The 17008-nt window shown below is 42.3% G+C and overlaps 1 protein-coding gene across 2 annotated transcripts in view; it reads left to right on the top strand.

Annotated features, from left to right (window-relative positions):
• Nucleotides 1-17008, top strand: part of pdss1 (prenyl (decaprenyl) diphosphate synthase, subunit 1) — a 43887-nt gene that overhangs the window by 19427 nt on the left and 7452 nt on the right. Inside the window, exons 5-10 of one of the 2 annotated variants that reach the window (XM_078538028.1) lie at nt 1208-1349; nt 8173-8284; nt 8369-8478; nt 9112-9192; nt 9291-9404; nt 16880-16960. In XM_078538028.1, the coding sequence (XP_078394154.1) occupies nt 1208-1349; nt 8173-8284; nt 8369-8478; nt 9112-9192; nt 9291-9404; nt 16880-16960 (640 nt within the window). Of the gene's footprint in view, nt 1-1207; nt 1350-8172; nt 8285-8368; nt 8479-9111; nt 9193-9290; nt 9405-16538; nt 16782-16879; nt 16961-17008 lie in introns of those variants that run through there. The other variant, XM_078538035.1, reaches the window with a different exon arrangement.

Raw genomic sequence — 17008 nt, 5'->3', positions numbered from 1 at the left:
TTCCTGTCTGCTAACCAATTTTCAATATATTACCCCCAATCCCATGTGCTTTAATTTCGCACACTAACCTCTTATGTGGGACTTCATCAAAAGCTTTCTGAACAAGGGGTGTGACATTTGCCACTCTCCAATCCTCTGGCACCTCCCCAGTATCTAAGGAAGATTGGAAGATTATGGCAAGCACCACCCCCACTTCCCCTACCAACCTGGGCTGCATGCCATCTGGACCATTCACTCTTGAGCACAGCCAGCCTTTCTAATACATCTTCCTATCAATTTTCACCCCACCCATTACTTCTTCCAATATTTTATCTGCCTCCTCTTCCTTAATAAAGACTGATACAAGTACTCTTAAGTATTCTTCTAGCCTTGTTCCATGCCACTAAGCATATTTCACCATCTTTCCCCTTAACAGGCCCCATTCCATCTCTTACTACCTGTTTACTACCACAACCCCAATTAATCTGTGACTATTTTGTAAAAATCAGAAATGACATAATGCATTGTGCTGCTGTTTGAATTGCTTGATGCAGTGTTAGTTAAACAACTGAACATTCAGAAGTTCAATCTAACTGATCTAAATGATGAATAGAATTCCTTACTAATTCCTTACTAGTTTGCACAAAGAAATAATGAATTGGCACTTGCACGCTAAAGTCATCTTCAAAATTCAAATGGTGAAATGCCAATTTATAGCACTGCATAATTGCTTATCTATGCCACTGTTTATCATGTGGTTAAGCTGCCATGCTGCTGAGTAATTTCATTGTTGCAAGTCCAGCTATTACTCACTAAATTCTTGACATGTATTGATCACAAGCTTACAAAACACGTGTGACAAGAATGTATGCTTCCTTTCTGAGTACTGCAAAAAGCAGTGGTATGATTAAATACTTTCATCAAAACAGCACAGAATGTAAACCTGCAGGGGAGGTCTGTTGGTGAGTGCTATTAAGAAGGAATGGGTAGTTTAGACATACTCTCGCACTACTACATTTCAGTATTCAATGGTGGAATAACTCAAGTCCTAACAGAACTTTGTGTAAAGTTAGTTTTGCTGCAACCATGTTGATGAAATGGGGAAAGTGTCACCTTCCCAAGAAGTAGCAGTTTTGATGAACTGGATCCTGTTCATCATTTTCATTCAAGATCAACATCACAGTACTAACTTTTTTCTTATTATTTTCTTTTCATCCATTCTGTCTAGGAATCTGTTGAAAAGCCAGCATTCAATAGGCATGATCGTAGAGATGATCCACACTGCTAGCCTTGTGCATGATGATGTTATTGATGGGTCAGATACTCGACGGGGTAAAATTACTGTGAATAAAATCTGGGGAGAGAGAAAGGTGAGTGTGATTGCTTTGGTCATAAGGAATTGGTTCATAATCAAAAAATGAACAATTGTGAATCACTTTTATAGATTATATGCTATAAATTTATAGGAACGGGAGTAGGCTGTTTAGCCCTTTGAGCCTGTCTAAGACCATTTCACACTTGTTACCTAACAAAATGTACCTGTCTTTGCCCTGTATTCCTTAATACCACTGGTTAACAAAAATCTATTTATCTTGCATTTAAAATTAACAATTGACCAAGGATCAGTTGCAATTTGTGGAACCATTCTGCACTTCTACCACCCTTTGCAGGTAGAACTGTTCCTAATTTCACTCTTGAAATGTCTGGCTCTAATTTTTAGACTATGCCTTCCAGTTCTAGATTCCTAAGCCAGTAGAAATAACTTCTATCCAACAGATTTGTTCCCCTTAATAAACTCGCCCCTTAACTTTCTAAATTCCAGGTAAGATAACCCTATTTTAATTTTGTCTCATAATTTAACCCTTGAAGTCCAGGTATCATTCTGGGAATTGTTGAAAACTCATGCTGCTGTCCCTCCATTGCCAATCTATCCTTCCTAATCCACAGTGCTCATGGTCAATGCACTCAGGTTCTACTTCCTTGTATTCTAACTCTTTCGAAATAAAGGGCAGCATTCTATTAGCTTTTTGATTATTTTCTGTTCCTGTTTGCATGACATTTTAATGATCTATGCACATGGACCCCAAATCTCTCTGGACTGCCACCTGTTTCTAGTTTATCACCATTGAGAAAGTACTCTATTCTTCCCTTTTTAAGTCCACAGTGAAGTCACATTGAAATCCGTTGTCACAGTTTTGTCCATTCACTTACTCCCTTAATGTCTCTGCTTACAGTGCCACTTATCTTTGATTGGCAAACTTGGTTTTGTGGCTTTCTGTCTCATCATTTTAGTGGTTAATACAGTGATTAGTTAAGTGTCAACGCGGATCCTCACAGGGCACCACACGTCATATTTTGCCAATTAGAGTAACTGCCCACAATCCTTACTCTGTCTTCTGTCCCTCAACCGATTTCTTAACCAGGTCAATAATTTGCCTTCAATTCCATGAGATTCAACTTTAGCCAACAGTCTCTTACAAGGGACTTTATCAAATAACTTCTGGAAGTCCATATAAATAACATCCATTCCACAACATCAGTCATCTCTTCAAAAAATTCAATCAGATTTATCAGGCATAGCCTACTATTTACAAAGTCAAGCAGGTTCTTAGTTTATTTTTTTTTATTCATCCACAGGGTATGGGCTTCGCTGGCTGGGCCAGCATTTGTTGCCCATCCCTAGTTGCCATTGAGAAGGTAGTGAGCTGCCTTCTTGAACCGCTGCAGTCCATGTGCAGGTATCGGAAGGGAGTTCCAGGAATTTGACCCAGCGAGCGTGAAGGAACAGTGATATATTTCCAAGTCAGGATGGTGAGTGACTTGGAGGGGAACTTCCAGGTGGTGGGGTTCCTATCTATCTGCTGCCCTTGTCCTTCTAGGTGGTAGCGGTCATGGGTTTGGAAGATGCTGTCTCAGCAGCCTTGGAGAATTCCTGCAGTGCAATTTGTAGATGATACACACGGCTGCTACTGTGCGTTGGTGGTGGAGGGAGTGAATGGCACCACATCCACAAACAGTCAAGCGGACTGCTTTGTCCTGGACGGTGCCCAGCTTCTTCAGTGTTGTAGGAGTTGCACTCATCCAGGCAAGTGCGGAGTATTCCATCACACTCCTGACTTGTGCCTTGTAAATGGTGGATAGGCTTTGGTGAGTCAGGAGGTGAGTTACTTGTTGCATGATTCCTAGCCTCTGACCTGCTCTTATAGCCACAGTATTTATATGGCTAGTCCAGTTCAGTTTCTGGTCAATGGTAACCCCCAGGATGTTGATAGTGGGGGATACACTGATGGTAATGCCATTGAACACCAAGGGGTGATGGTTGCATTCTTTTGTTGGGGATGGTCATTGCCTGGCATTTGCGTGGCACGAATGTTACTTGCCACTTGTCAGCCCAAGCCTGGATATTGTCCAGGTCTTGCTGCATTTGGACATGGACTGCTTTAGTATTTGACTCGCAAATGGTGCTAAACATGCCCACTTCTGACCTTATGATGGAAGGAAGGTTAATGAAGAAGCAGCTGAAGATGGTTGGGCCAAGGACACTACACTGAGGAACTCCTGCAGTTATGTCCTGGAGCAGAGATGACTGACCTCCCCCAACCATTTTCCTTTGTGCTAGGTATGACTCCAACCACCGGAGAGTTTTCCCCGATTCCCATTAACTCCAGTTTTGCTAGGGCTCCTTGATGCCACACTCAATCAAATGCTGCCTTGACGTCACTGGCAGTCACTCTCACCTCACCTCAGGAGTTCAGCTCTTTTGTCCATGTTTGAACCAAGGCTGTAATGAGGTCAGGAGCTGAGTGGCCCTGGCAGAACCCAAACTGGGCATCGGTGAGCAGGTTATTGCTAAGCAAGTGCTGCTTAATAGCACTGTTGATGACCCCTTCCTTACTTTACTGATGATCGAGAGTAGACTGATGGGGCGTTAATTGCTGGGTTGGATTTGTCCTGCTTTTTGTGTACATGACAGACCTGCGCAATTTTCTATATAGCTGGGTAGATGCCAGTATTGTAGCTGTACTGAACAACTTGGCTTGGGGCGCGGCAAGTTCTGGAGCACGAGTCTTCAGTACTATTGCTGGAATGTTGTCAGGGCCCATAGCCTTTGCAGTATCCTATGCCTTCAGCCGTTTCTTAATCTGAACTGAATTCTCAAGGCTGATAGGGTAGTCATCCTATCCTTAATTATAGTCTTTAGTAACTTCCCGACAACAAATGGTAAGCTAACTGATCTACAATTCCCTGGTTTTCCCCCTTGTGCTTCTTAAATAGTGGAGTGACATGCATAATTCTCCCATCTAAAGGAACGGTTGTAGAATAAAGAGAACTTGGAAGATTACAATTGGAGCATCTACAGCGTTCTCACCTACTTCCTTTTAAAACCCTGGGATGTTAACCATCTGGTCCTGGGGTTTTTCAGTTTTTAGTGTGATTTTCTTTGTTATTATTTTACTGTCATTAATTTTGGTGGGTATCTGTCCCTGATTCAATATTATTCTCCCTGGGATGCTATCCTCTCCCTCTAGTTAAACATTTACTGTGTTAGCATTTACACATGTCCAACATTTTACATTTACAATATCACTGCTCAGCTTAAGTTGCCTACATTGCTCCTTGACACCCTTTGTTTTTGTTATGTTCCTCTGTGGGGTTGTTTTGCTTGTGAACCCATTTGCACGCTTACCTGTAGGTGGGTGAGTTGATGGTACTATACTGCAGACGCAGAGGCCGATATGGAATGAAGCACATGCTATTTATTTACACAGACAACAGGGCATTAATATGATGTGTATTTCTCCAACTAGACCCTACTCTAGTCCAACCCTTAACATTGTAGGCTGTGCTACACAGCAATTGGGTCATAGTCACATGGTCAATCTGCTCACATTTTCTTAAAGATGTATTGCACCTCAGATTACCATAGTTTTCCTAATTATAAAAATGTTTTTTGGTTTTGATATCCCTTGCAAGTTTCTTTTCACACTACTCTTTGTGGTTCGTAGTATCTGTTTTGTCACCTTATGGATCTCTGTTGTTTTGGTATTTTTAATGCTTTTTCTTGTTTTACGTTGTCCCTTACCTTTTTAATTGTCCATGGCTTTTATTGACAAGTAGACCTGTTGTTCTTGGGTCTTTACTAAAAAGTCATCAAAGTTCTTCCAATGGCTGGGATCTTTGCACCGAGTAGCTGAGCAATAGCAGCAGGAAGATCCTTAATTTGATCCCTGATGTCTGCTAAAACAGTTCTACTCTACTGGAGTGGCACTAGGTGTGCTGCATTTGACCTCTGCATTTCTGGTGAAATCAGGATTGTGTGTAGCTGTGATGCTACTTGCTACCAAACAGTCTGTAAGCATTAATCTCAATAAAAATGGCCACTTCTGGATCAGTACCTGTGGCACATACTCTGTTGAGGTGTCAATCCTTTAAGGGGGAGGATGGAGGAAGAAAGTAGAAAAATACTCAAGTACAGGGAATGGTATAGGTTTTTTAATAGCCAAATTGGACAAAATTTGTACAACCAATATTGAATGTTGCAAAATGTCAGCAGTACTTTTGTTGTAGAGGGCAGATATTCAAAGATTTTGCATCGCCTTTATTGTAAACCTTTGCAATCTACTGTATAGTTTTAAAGTGGCGTATTATTCAAAGCAAGGTATTGCTCTACTTAGCCTGCCAATCTCTGGGCTCAAATGTTTGTTCTTTCCCTGTTTTCTTTGGGCAAGCAACCTGCATGTTTTAGTTGCCTTGCTTTGTCTATTTAAATTTCTCTAACCTTCTCATGAGCCAAATATATTGTATCCATTTCAATGACTAAGTCAAGCTGTTACTACCTTTTGAGGCAAGTACCAGAAGACTGGGTTCCTGAAAGTGTGAACAACATTAGAAACTAAAGTGTAATCAGAAAAAGTATTAGCGTTATGCTGTCTAAACATAGCATACCCAGAAACATTTAAATTCTCAAGTTACTTAAGCCAAGGGATCAACCCTAGTTCAATGAAGAGTGCAGGAGGGCATGCCAGGAACAGCTCCAGGCATACCTAAAAATGAGGTGTCAACCTGGTGAAGCTATAACACAGGACTACTTGCATGCCAAACAGCATAAGCAACAAGTGATAGACAGAGCTAAGTGATCCCACAACCAACGGATCAGATCTAAGCTCTGCAGTCCTGCCACATCCAGTCGTGAATGGTGGTAGACAATTAAGCAACTCACTGGAGGAGGAGGCTCCACAAATATCCCCATCCTCAATGATGGAGGAGCCCAGAACATCAGTGCAAAAGATAAGGCTGAAGCATTTGCTACAGTCTTCAGCCGGAAGTGCCGAGTGGGTAATCCATCTCAGCCTTCTCCGGAGGTCCTCAGCATCACAGATGCCAGTCTTCAGTCAATTCGATTCACTCCACGTGATATCAAGAAATGGCTGATGGCACTGTATATTGTAAAGGCTAAGGGGCCTGATGATATTCCGGCAATAGTACTGAAGACTTGTGCTCCAGAACTTGCCATGCCCCTAGCCAAGCTGTTCCAGTACAGCTGCAACACTGGCATCTACCGGGCTATGTGGAAAATTGCCCAAGTATGTCCTGTACACACAAAGCAAGACAAATGCAACCAATCCAGCCAATTACCACCCCATCAGTCTACTCTCCATCAGTAAAGTAATGGAAGGGGTCATCAACAGTGCTATCAAGCGGCACTTGCTTAGCAATAACCTGCTCATTGACGTCCAGTTTGGGTTCTGCCAGGGCCACTCAGCTCCTGACCTCATTACAGCCTTGGTTCAAACACGGACAAAAGAGCTAAACTCCCGAGGTGAGGTGTGTGACTGCCTTTGACATCAAGGCAGCGTTTGACCGAGTGTGGCATCAAGGAGCCCTAGCAAAACTGGAGTCAATGGAAATCGGGGGAAAACTCTCCACTGATTGGAGTCAAGGAAGGTGGTTGTGGTTGTTGGAGGTCAGTCATCTCAGCACCAGGACATCACCGCTACAGGAGTTCCTCAAGGTAAAGTGTCCTCGGCCCAACCATCTTTCAGATGGTTCATCAATAACTTTCCTTCCATCATAAGGTCAGAAGTGGGGATGTTTGCTGATGATTGCACGATGTTCACCATTCGTGACTCCTCAGATATTAAAACAGTCCATGTCCAAATGCAGCAAGACCTGGACAATATCCAGGCTTGGGCTGACGAGTGGCAAGTAACATTTGCGCCACACAGGTGCCAGGCAATGATCATCTCCAACAAGAGAGAATCCAACCATTGCCCCTTGATGTTCAATGGCATTACCATCACTGAATTCTCCCACTATCAACATCATTGGGGTGGTGGGGGAGGTTACCATTGACCAGAAACTGAACTGGACTAACCATATAAATACTGTGGCTATAAAAGCAGGTCAGAGACTAGGAATCATGCGACGAGTAACCCACCTCCTGACTCCCCAAAGCCTGTCTACCATCTACAAGGCACAAGTCAGGAGTGTAATGGAATACTCCCCACTTGCCTGGATGAGTGCAGCTCCCACAACACAAGAAGCTTGACACCATCCAGGACAAAGCAGCCAGCTTGATTGGCACCACATCCACAAACATTCACTCCCTCCACCACTGATGCACAGTAGCAGCAGTGTGTACCATCTACAAGATGCACTGCAGGGATTCATCGAGGCTTCTGAGACAGCACCTTCCAAACTCATGACCACTACCATCTAGAAAGAGAAGGGCATCAGATAGATGGGAATACCACCACCTGGAAGTTCCCCTCCAGTCACTCACCATCCTGACTTGGAAATATATCATCGTTCCTTCACTGTCACTGGGTCAAAATCCTGCATCCCTTCCTAACAGCACTGTGGGTGAACCTACACCACATGGATTGCAGCAGTTCAAGGAGGCAGCTCACCACCATCTTCTCAATGGCAACTAGGGATGGGCAATAAATGCCGGCCCAGCCAGCAAAGCAGACATCCCATGAATGAATTTTAAAAAAGGAAAACATAAGTTATGGTATGCACTCAACACCTTGCCGATGGGGTTGAGAACTTCCACTTGTCTGATTGTGGTTCCCGGAACAGCGTTTTATGTCCAACCCTGAGTCAGTTCCAGAAAGATGAAAAATCTGGTTTATTGATACTGTGTGAAATGTGTTTTTTTTCCCCTGCTTCTATAGTGAATTTTTATTGCAGGCTATTTTGGCTGGAGACTTTGTTCTCTCTGCAGCATCCGTGGCCCTTGCTCGTCTTGGTAACAACTCTGTAGTATCCATGTTTACTCAAGCAATTGAAGACTTGGTACGAGGTTAGTTTAAAATTTATTTGAATACATAAAACAGTCTGAACAGTTGATGACTTGTGAATTAGTACCTTTTATTTTCATGTTTAGGAGAATTTATGCAGCTGGGCTCCAAAGAAAATGAGAATGAAAGATTTATGCATTACCTTGAGAAAACGTTCAAGAAAACTGCAAGTCTTATAGCAAACAGTTGTAAAGCAGTATGTACGTTCTTGAAGCAACTGAAATTATTGTCTGTTAACAAATTATGAAATGCATAATGTAGTGTACCTCATTACATAAGGTTTCACATGCATGGCTTGATTTTGTACAAGAATTGAGATTTCTTTTAGCTTAATAGCTAGTATTAATCAGTTAAGAGGCATCTTTTCTGTTTTTTAAAAAGTGTTCAGGAATGAATTTGTACACTTCATAGCTACACTCACCTTTACCTGACCTGAAGTCTTAATATTATTTTCAGTTTTTATTCAAAGATTGGACTAGGGAATTGAATTTTGAAATCATTGGCTTAGTTTTACTGGTTTTATATAGCTTTTCTTTAAATTTTCTCCCCTACCTGCTCCATTTTGAGGGTACTGCCTTAATGGTAGGTTGTAGCTCCACGGGTAGCAGTAGCTCTCTGCTGTCTTACCAAAGTGGTTATCCTTCGTATGAAGATCTGACTAGTGACGCTGTTTATTCATAGTAGATCCTGAGCTTCTCATGTACTTTAACGCGGGGTGGGGGTGGCAAGTTTGTTGCTAGAGTCAAATCAGTAAAAACTGATCCAGGATTTGAAAATTCAAGACTTTAACCTCATTTGATTTGACAGGTGTTTTTTTTTTTAAAAAAAGGTCTCCATACTTGGTAACTGTGATCCAGATGTCCAGGAAATTGCATACCAATATGGAAGAAATATCGGGATAGCTTTTCAGGTAGTGTGCAGATAATGTTCGGTCTATTGTGACTTTTCTGGCACAAGAGCCTGCTGTAATGTCCATTTCTTAAAAAAAAACACCTGTACTTGTTTCAGTTGGTCGATGATGTGTTGGACTTCACCTCCTGCGCTAATCAGTTGGGAAAACCTACTGCAACTGACCTGAAGCTTGGATTGGCAACAGGCCCAGTGTTGTTTGCTTGCCAACAGGTAATGTGAACACCATTTATAAATATAAACATTAGAACTGTTTCCACAAAAGAGAAATTTTATTTGACTTAAGAGACCTGACTGGAAAGTTTACTACTATCAGTTATTTAGACTCCGGAGAACAAAGTTTGGAGTGTGTATTTCATTTGACTATAAAAATGTGCAGTGAATATTACTGTAGAAGCCAATATTGCAGATAACGTAACTGGATTTAAACTACAATTGAATCTGATATCAAAGGAAGACTTGCATTTGTGCACCTTTCATGACCACAGGACATCCTAAACCACTTTATAGACAATGAAATACTTTTTTTTAAGTATAGTCACTGTTGGAAAGTGGATACATTGCTGTTTCTGGAAACTTGGGTGTGTAACTGCAATGTGAGAATAACCAGATCATCTGTTTGTGGTATTGACTGAGGTATAAATATTGTCCAGAAAACTGGAAATATCTCCCCTGTTCCTCTTCAAAACAGTGGCATTCTTTTAAATCCACCTGAGAGGGCAGACAGGGTGCCTCACTTTTATGTCCAACAGATGGCACCTCCAGTAGGGAAGCACTTGCTTCCTGGAGTCTCAGCCTTTTTTTTTGTGATCAAATCCTGGAGTAGGATTTGAACTCTCAACCCTTCTGACTCAAACAAAAATGCTACTAATTGAGCCACAGCTGACACCCCATGATATCCTAACATTTTGCAACAAAGCTGATTATAGCAAGTGCTATTGTAAAGCAGTTTACGGTGAACTGTAGCTGTTGAGTTTAAAGACTTTGGGGGTTTATTTGGTTGTATAGGGTTTATTTGGTTGTATAGTCACATCACCTGGCCATGGGTACATGGTTAAGTTAGTGATGGAAAGCTTAGAGTGGCAGCTGGGAAGAGGTGGTGGGGTGGTGGTAATGTCACTGGACTAGTAATCCAGAGATCCAGGTTATTGCTTTGGGGAGACATGGATTTAAATGCCAGCATGACAGCTGGTGAAATTTAATTTCAATTAATAACAATCTGGAGTTTAAAAGCAAGTTCCAGTAATGGTGACCGTGAAACTATTGTTAATTTGTCGTCAAAACCCATCTAGTTCACTAACCTGAATCACTTACCTGGACTGGCCTAGATGTGACTCCACCCACAGCAATGTGGTTGACTCTTAAATGCTCTTATGGCCGGAAAGCCACTCGCTTGTACCAAACTGCTACAGAAAAGCCAAAAAAATAAACTAGACCAGCGACCCAGCATCAACTTAAGCCCCATCAGCCCTGCAAAGTCATCCTTACAAACGTCTGGGGCCTTATGCCAAAATTGGGAGAGTTATCCCACAGACTGGTCAAGCAACAGCCTGACAGTCATACTCACCAAATCATACCTTACAATGTCTCAGACTTCACCATCCCTGGGTATGTCCAGGCCCACTGGCAGGACAGACCTACCAGAGGTGGTAGCACATAGTGTACAAATGGTATACAATTGGGAGGGAGTTGCCCTGGGAGTCCTCACCATTAACTCCAAGAGTCTCATGGCATCAGGTCAAACATGGGCAAGGAAATCTCCTGATTAACACCCCCAGCCCCCTCACTGCTGATAATCGTGTTGAACATCAGTCAGAAGAAACACTGAGGGTGGCAGGGGCACAGGATGAAATCTGGGTGGGAACTTAAATGCCCATCAGAGTAAGTCAGTAGTATCGTTACTGACCAAGTTGGCTGAGTCCTGAAGGACACAGCTGCCAGACTAGGCCTGTGGCAAGTGGTGAAGGAGCCAACGAGAGGGGAAAAACCCACTTGACCTCATCCTCCCAATCTAATCTGCACACGAAAGTACTGGTAGGAGTAACCATCACAAAGCCTTTGTGAAGATGAAGTCCTTTCTTCACGTTGATAATATTATCATTGACGATATGATTTTGTGTGGCACTATCATTGTGCTAAATGAAAGAGACTTAGAACTGATCTAGCAACTCATCTGGGCATCCTTGAGGCCCTGTGACCCATCAGAATTGCATTCAACCGTAGGGGGTCTAGGTTCAAAGAAGAGTGTAGGGCGGCAGGCCAGGAGCAGCATCAGGCATACCTAAAAATGAAGTGGCAACCTGGTGAAGCTATAAACAATGGACTTGTATCAAAGCAAAATACTGCGGATGCTCTGAAATAAAAACACAGTACTGGAAAAACTCAGCAAGTCTGACAGCATCTGTGGAGAGAAAGAATTCATGTTTTGAGTCCAATATGACTCTTCTGCCAAACAGCAGAAGCAGCATGCAATAGACCAAGCTAAGCAATTCCACAACCGAAGGACAGATCAAAGCTCTGCAGTCCTGCCTCTTGACAACCAAACAACTAACTGGAGAAGGAGGTTCCACAAACATCCCTATCCTCAATATTGGGAGAGCACAGTACATCAGTGCAAAAGACAAGGCTGAAGCATTTGTAATCACCTTCAGCCAGATGTACTGAGTGGATGATCCATCTCTGCCTCCTCCTGAGGGCCCCAGAATCACAGATGCCAGTCTACAGCCAATTCAATTCACTCCAAGGCAGCACGGAATACTACTAAGGCTATGGGCCCTGACAACATTCCAACAATAGTACTGAAGGCTTGTGCTCCAGAACTAGCTGCACCTCTAGCCAAGCTGTTCCAGTCCAGCTACACCACTGGCATCTACCCAGCAATGTGGAAAATTGCCCAGGATATATCCTGTCCACAAAAAGCAGGACAAATCCAATCCAGCCAATTACTGCCCTATCAGTCAATCACCAGCAAAGTATTGGAATGTGTTGTCAACAGTGCTATCGAGCATCAGTGTTCATCAAGAACCTGCTCACTGATGCTCAGTTTGTTCCACTAGGGTCACTTGACTCCTGTCCAAACAAGGACAAAAAAGCTGAACAAGGCAAGGTGAGAGTGACTGCCCTTGACAAAGGCAGCATTTGACCATGTTTGGCATTGAGGAGCCCTAGCAAAATTGGTCAGTGGAAATCGGGGAAAAACCTCCCATTAGTTGGAGTTATGCCTAGCACAAAGAAAGATGGTTGTGGTTGTTGGAGATCACTGGTGATTGTTCAGTACCATTTGTGCCTCCTCAGTTACTGAAGCTGTCAGTGTTCTCATGCAGCAGGACAACATTTCAGGCTTGGGCTGATAAGTGACAAGTAACATTTGTGCCACAGAAGTGTCAGGCAATGAACATCTCCAACGAAACAGAATCTAACTCTCCCCTTGACATTCAGTGGCATTACCAACTCTGAATACCCTGCTATCAACATCCTGGGGATTACCATTTACCAGAAACTGAACTGGATCAGCCATATACTGTGGCTACAAGAACAGGTCAGAGGCTGGGAATTCTGCAGCGAGTGACTCACCACCTGACTCCCCCAAGCCTGTCCTCCATCTACAAGGCAGGAGTGTGATGGAATACTCTGCACTTAGCTGGATGAGTTCACTCCAACAGCACAAGAAGCTCAACACCAAGCAGGACAAAGCAGCCTGCTTGATTGGCACCCCATCAACACCACCTCCACCACTGATGCACAGTGGCAGCAGTGTACACCAGCTACAAAATGCACTGCAGCAATTCACCAATGCTCCTTTTGACAGCACCTTCCAAACCTGTGGCCTCTACCACCTAGAAGGACAACAGATGGATGGGAACACCAACACCTGCAAGTTCCCCTCCAAGTCACTCATCATACTGACTTGGAACTATATCGCCATTCCTTCACTGTCACTGGGTCAAGATCGTAGAACTCCCTCCCTAACTGTACTGTGGATGTACCAACACCACATGACCTGCTGCAGTTCAAGAATGTGGCTCATCACCATCTTCAAGGGCAATAGGGATGGGCAATAAATGGTCCAGCCAGTGATCCCCACATCCCATGAAAAAATTAAAAGAAAATATTTTAGACCCAGCAGCGTGATGGAAGTATGGCCCCTTTTTTTTATATTCATTCTTGGGATGTGGGCATCTAGGCCAGCATTTATTGCCCATCCCTAAGAGCTAACTACATTACTGTGGATCTGGAGTCATGTAGGCCAGAGCAGGTAAGGACGACAGATTTCCTTTCCTAAAGGACATAGTGAACCAGAATGGGTTTTTATGACAATCAGCCATGGTTTCATGGTCATCAGACTTTTAATTCCAGATTGAATTTGAATTCAATAAACACCATCTGCTGTGGTGGGATTTGATCCCGGTCCCCCAGAGCATTACCCTGGGTCTCTAGAATACTAGTCCAGTGACAATACCACTATGCCACCGCCCCCTTGATGATATATGCCCAAAGAGCAGGAGTAGGCTATTCAGCCCCTCGAGCCTGCTCCATCATTCAATAAGATTAAGGCTGATTTGATTGCAACCTCAACTCAACATTCCCATCTACCCCTGCTAATTTTTCACCCCCTTGCTTAGCAAGAATCTATCTACCTCTGCCTTAATGTTCAAAGACTCTGCTTTAGCCTTTTGAGGAAGAGTTCAAAAGACTTTCCACGCTCAAATTTCTTCTCATCTGTCCTAAATGGGCAACCCCTTATTTTTAAAACAGTGGCTCTTCATTCTGCACTCTTCCACAAGAGGAAACATCCTTTCCACATTTATCCTGTTGAGACCCCTCAGGATCTTGTGTTCCAATCAAGTTGCCCCTTACTCTTCTAAACTCCAGAGTCCCACAGGGGTTTATACTGGGGCCTCAACTTTTTACGATTTACATCAATGACTTAAACGAAGGGAGTGAAGACATAGTAACTAAATTTGCAGATGACACAAAGATAGGTAGGAAAGTATGTTGTGAAGAGGACATGAGATTATGAATGGATAGAGATAGGTTGAGTGAGTGGGCAAAGATCTGGCAAATGGAGTTTAATGTGGGAAAATGTGAAGTTGTTCACTTTAGCAGGAAGAACAAAAAATTAGTATTACTTAAATGGAGAACGGCTGCATAATTGAGGTGCATAGGGATCTAGGTGTTCCAGTAAATGAGTCAAAGTTAGTATGCAGGTATAGCAAGTAATTAAGAAGGCTAATGGAATGCTATCCTTTTTATTAAGAGAGGGATTGAACATAAAAGTAAGGATGTTATATTTGTTATACACGGCATTGGTGAGACCACACCTCAAATACTGTGCGTGCAATTTTGGTCATCTTATTTAAGGAAGAATGTAAATGCACTGGAGGCGATTCAAAGGAGATTTACTAGATTGATACTTAGAATGAGTGGGTTGTCTAATGAGGAAAGGTTGGACAGGCTGGGTTTGTTTCCAATGGAGTTTAGAAGAGTGAGAGGTGATTTGATTGAAGTATACAAGATCCTGAACAGCCTTGACAAGGTAGATGTGGAAAGGATGTTTCTTGTGGGTGAGTCCAGAACTAGTGGGCACTGTTTTAAAATTAGGGGTCACCCTTTTAGGACAGATGAGGAGAATTTTTTTGAGGGTTGTGTGAATTTGGAACTCTGCCTCGGAAGGTGGTGGAGGTGGGGTCATTGAATATCCTTAAGGCAGAGGTAGATTAATTCCCTTGCCTAACAAGAATCCAAGGTTTTTGGGGTTAGACGGGAATGTGGAAATCGAAGCACAAGATGATCAGTCATGATCATATTGAATGGCAGAGCAGGCTCCAGGGGCCAAATAGTCTACTCCTGTTCCTAGTTCTTATGGATACAAGCCTAGCCTATCAAATCTTTCCTCGTAAGCCCCATTATAGGTAAATTAATTTGGTGAGACTTTTAAGGTGGAGGTAATGACCAGCGAGTTGGAACTAGATTTTACCCCCATCCCCAGACTGCATTATTACAAAATCTATTAATTTTTGCTGTTTGTTTAGTCAGACCTCAATGTACATTAATCTTGAAATATATACACAATGCTAAAATGGGGCAGGGAGAGCAGAAAACTGGACACAAGATCTGAGACTAATCATGAACATGATATTTTAAATTATTTTGATCTTCTATAATCCTTTGGTATGGCGAGATTAAGAATATTGTACAATTTTGGTTGGTGTATTCTGAAAAGGACAATATATTGACATGTAATGAGGATTAGTTATTCCTTGTCTTCAATGTTTTACGTAGTTAAAGAAGCAAGTAGCCAAGCTATGCAGGCAAAGGTTATGGATTCATCCGCACTGCTAATCTCCAATGGGGGCAGTGGTAGGAACTGTGTATCTGGTTGGCACCTTTGATTAAGGAGGGTTGCTGCTCCTCATTACTATCTAATGAACCCATACTTGAAACATATGTTTGTAGATGTCAGACAGGATTTAAATGCACTCCATAATTCAATGGTCTTAACTTTTTTGTGGCACCTCCTGACAAATTTGACATGCACTATAAGCCCCTCCCATCTTAATTTCAGAAAGACAAGACAGGCTCCTCGTTTAGAGGCCCACTTTCTAGGCCTCTCACTTAACCCCCAAACTATTTAACACCTTACAAATGGAATAATCCTCAACCATACGCTGAGCATTACTGACTTGAACTTGGCAAATACACAAGGAAATGTCTGGTACTGATCAGTTGGTAAAACACCCTTGTTCTCTTTGTGGGGAATGCAGAAAAAAAAACAACAAAATTAAGAGTTAGAGTGAAATTAGGAGGCATTTAAGTCATACAAAGGGTAGTGGAAAAACTGGAATAATCTCAAATCTTTGAGCAATAAGACATTTGATAGATTAAGGATTATAGGGGATATGGATTATGGGTGGATAAATGGAATTGAGGTACAGATCGACTATCATGCAACAATTTGATTTTAGGAATCTCCCTCTTGCAGGTTTGGTGTGCAGAATTAGAATCTCTAAACCCTACCAAATTAAATTATGTCTATAGCCTAGGTCAAAACACCATCTATTTTGACATAAACAAAAATACCTGGAAAAACTCAGCAGATCTAGCAGCATCTGTGGAGAGGAACACAGTTAACGTTTCGAGTCCGAATGACCCTTCAACAGAACTAAGTTAAAATAGAAGAGAGGTGAAATATAAGCTGGTTTAAGGGGAGGGTGGGACAAGTAGAGCTGGAGAGTTTTTCCAGGTATTTTTGTTTTGGATTTCCAGCATCCGCAGTTTTTTGCTTTTATCTATTTTGACATGATTGGAATCTATAAAAGAATGTCTGTCTAGATTTTCTACTTTCAGAATTAGTCAGCAAGCCTCAGCCTCAACGTAGTTAAAGCCTTGGAATGGATCCAAGGTGATGACTGGAGTTCTTGCAGCAGGCATTGAAGACCTGCCACACTATAGCAGTGCCAGTGACCTAAACTGCTGGTGAAAGTAGAGCAGTTTTGAAAGCTTCCCATAATCTGTACCAACTAATATTCTTCAAAAATTCAATACTCTCCAACTGCCATCGTGGCAACACTAGATACCTGGGCTAAATAGGTAATATTGGAGTTCAGCAATGTAGTGCAAATTACAGGAAATGCAGTGTGAATGTAACCATACAATGCTTAAATGTTGCACTTACATTTCTCATTTAGTTTCCAGAATTACATGCCCTGATAATAAGACGCTTCAGTGTGGATGGTGATGTAAATCAGGCTTGGCAATATGTACAACAGGTAAGGAAGGAGCAAAATACAATCTGTATAACCTTTAAAATAGCAATG

The sequence above is a fragment of the Cetorhinus maximus genome, chromosome 3 (assembly GCF_964194155.1).
Source record: "Cetorhinus maximus chromosome 3, sCetMax3.hap1.1, whole genome shotgun sequence".
Lineage (NCBI taxonomy): Eukaryota > Metazoa > Chordata > Chondrichthyes > Lamniformes > Cetorhinidae > Cetorhinus > Cetorhinus maximus.
Note: the sequence above shows the minus strand (reverse complement) of the source record. Positions and strands in the feature narration are given on the sequence as shown.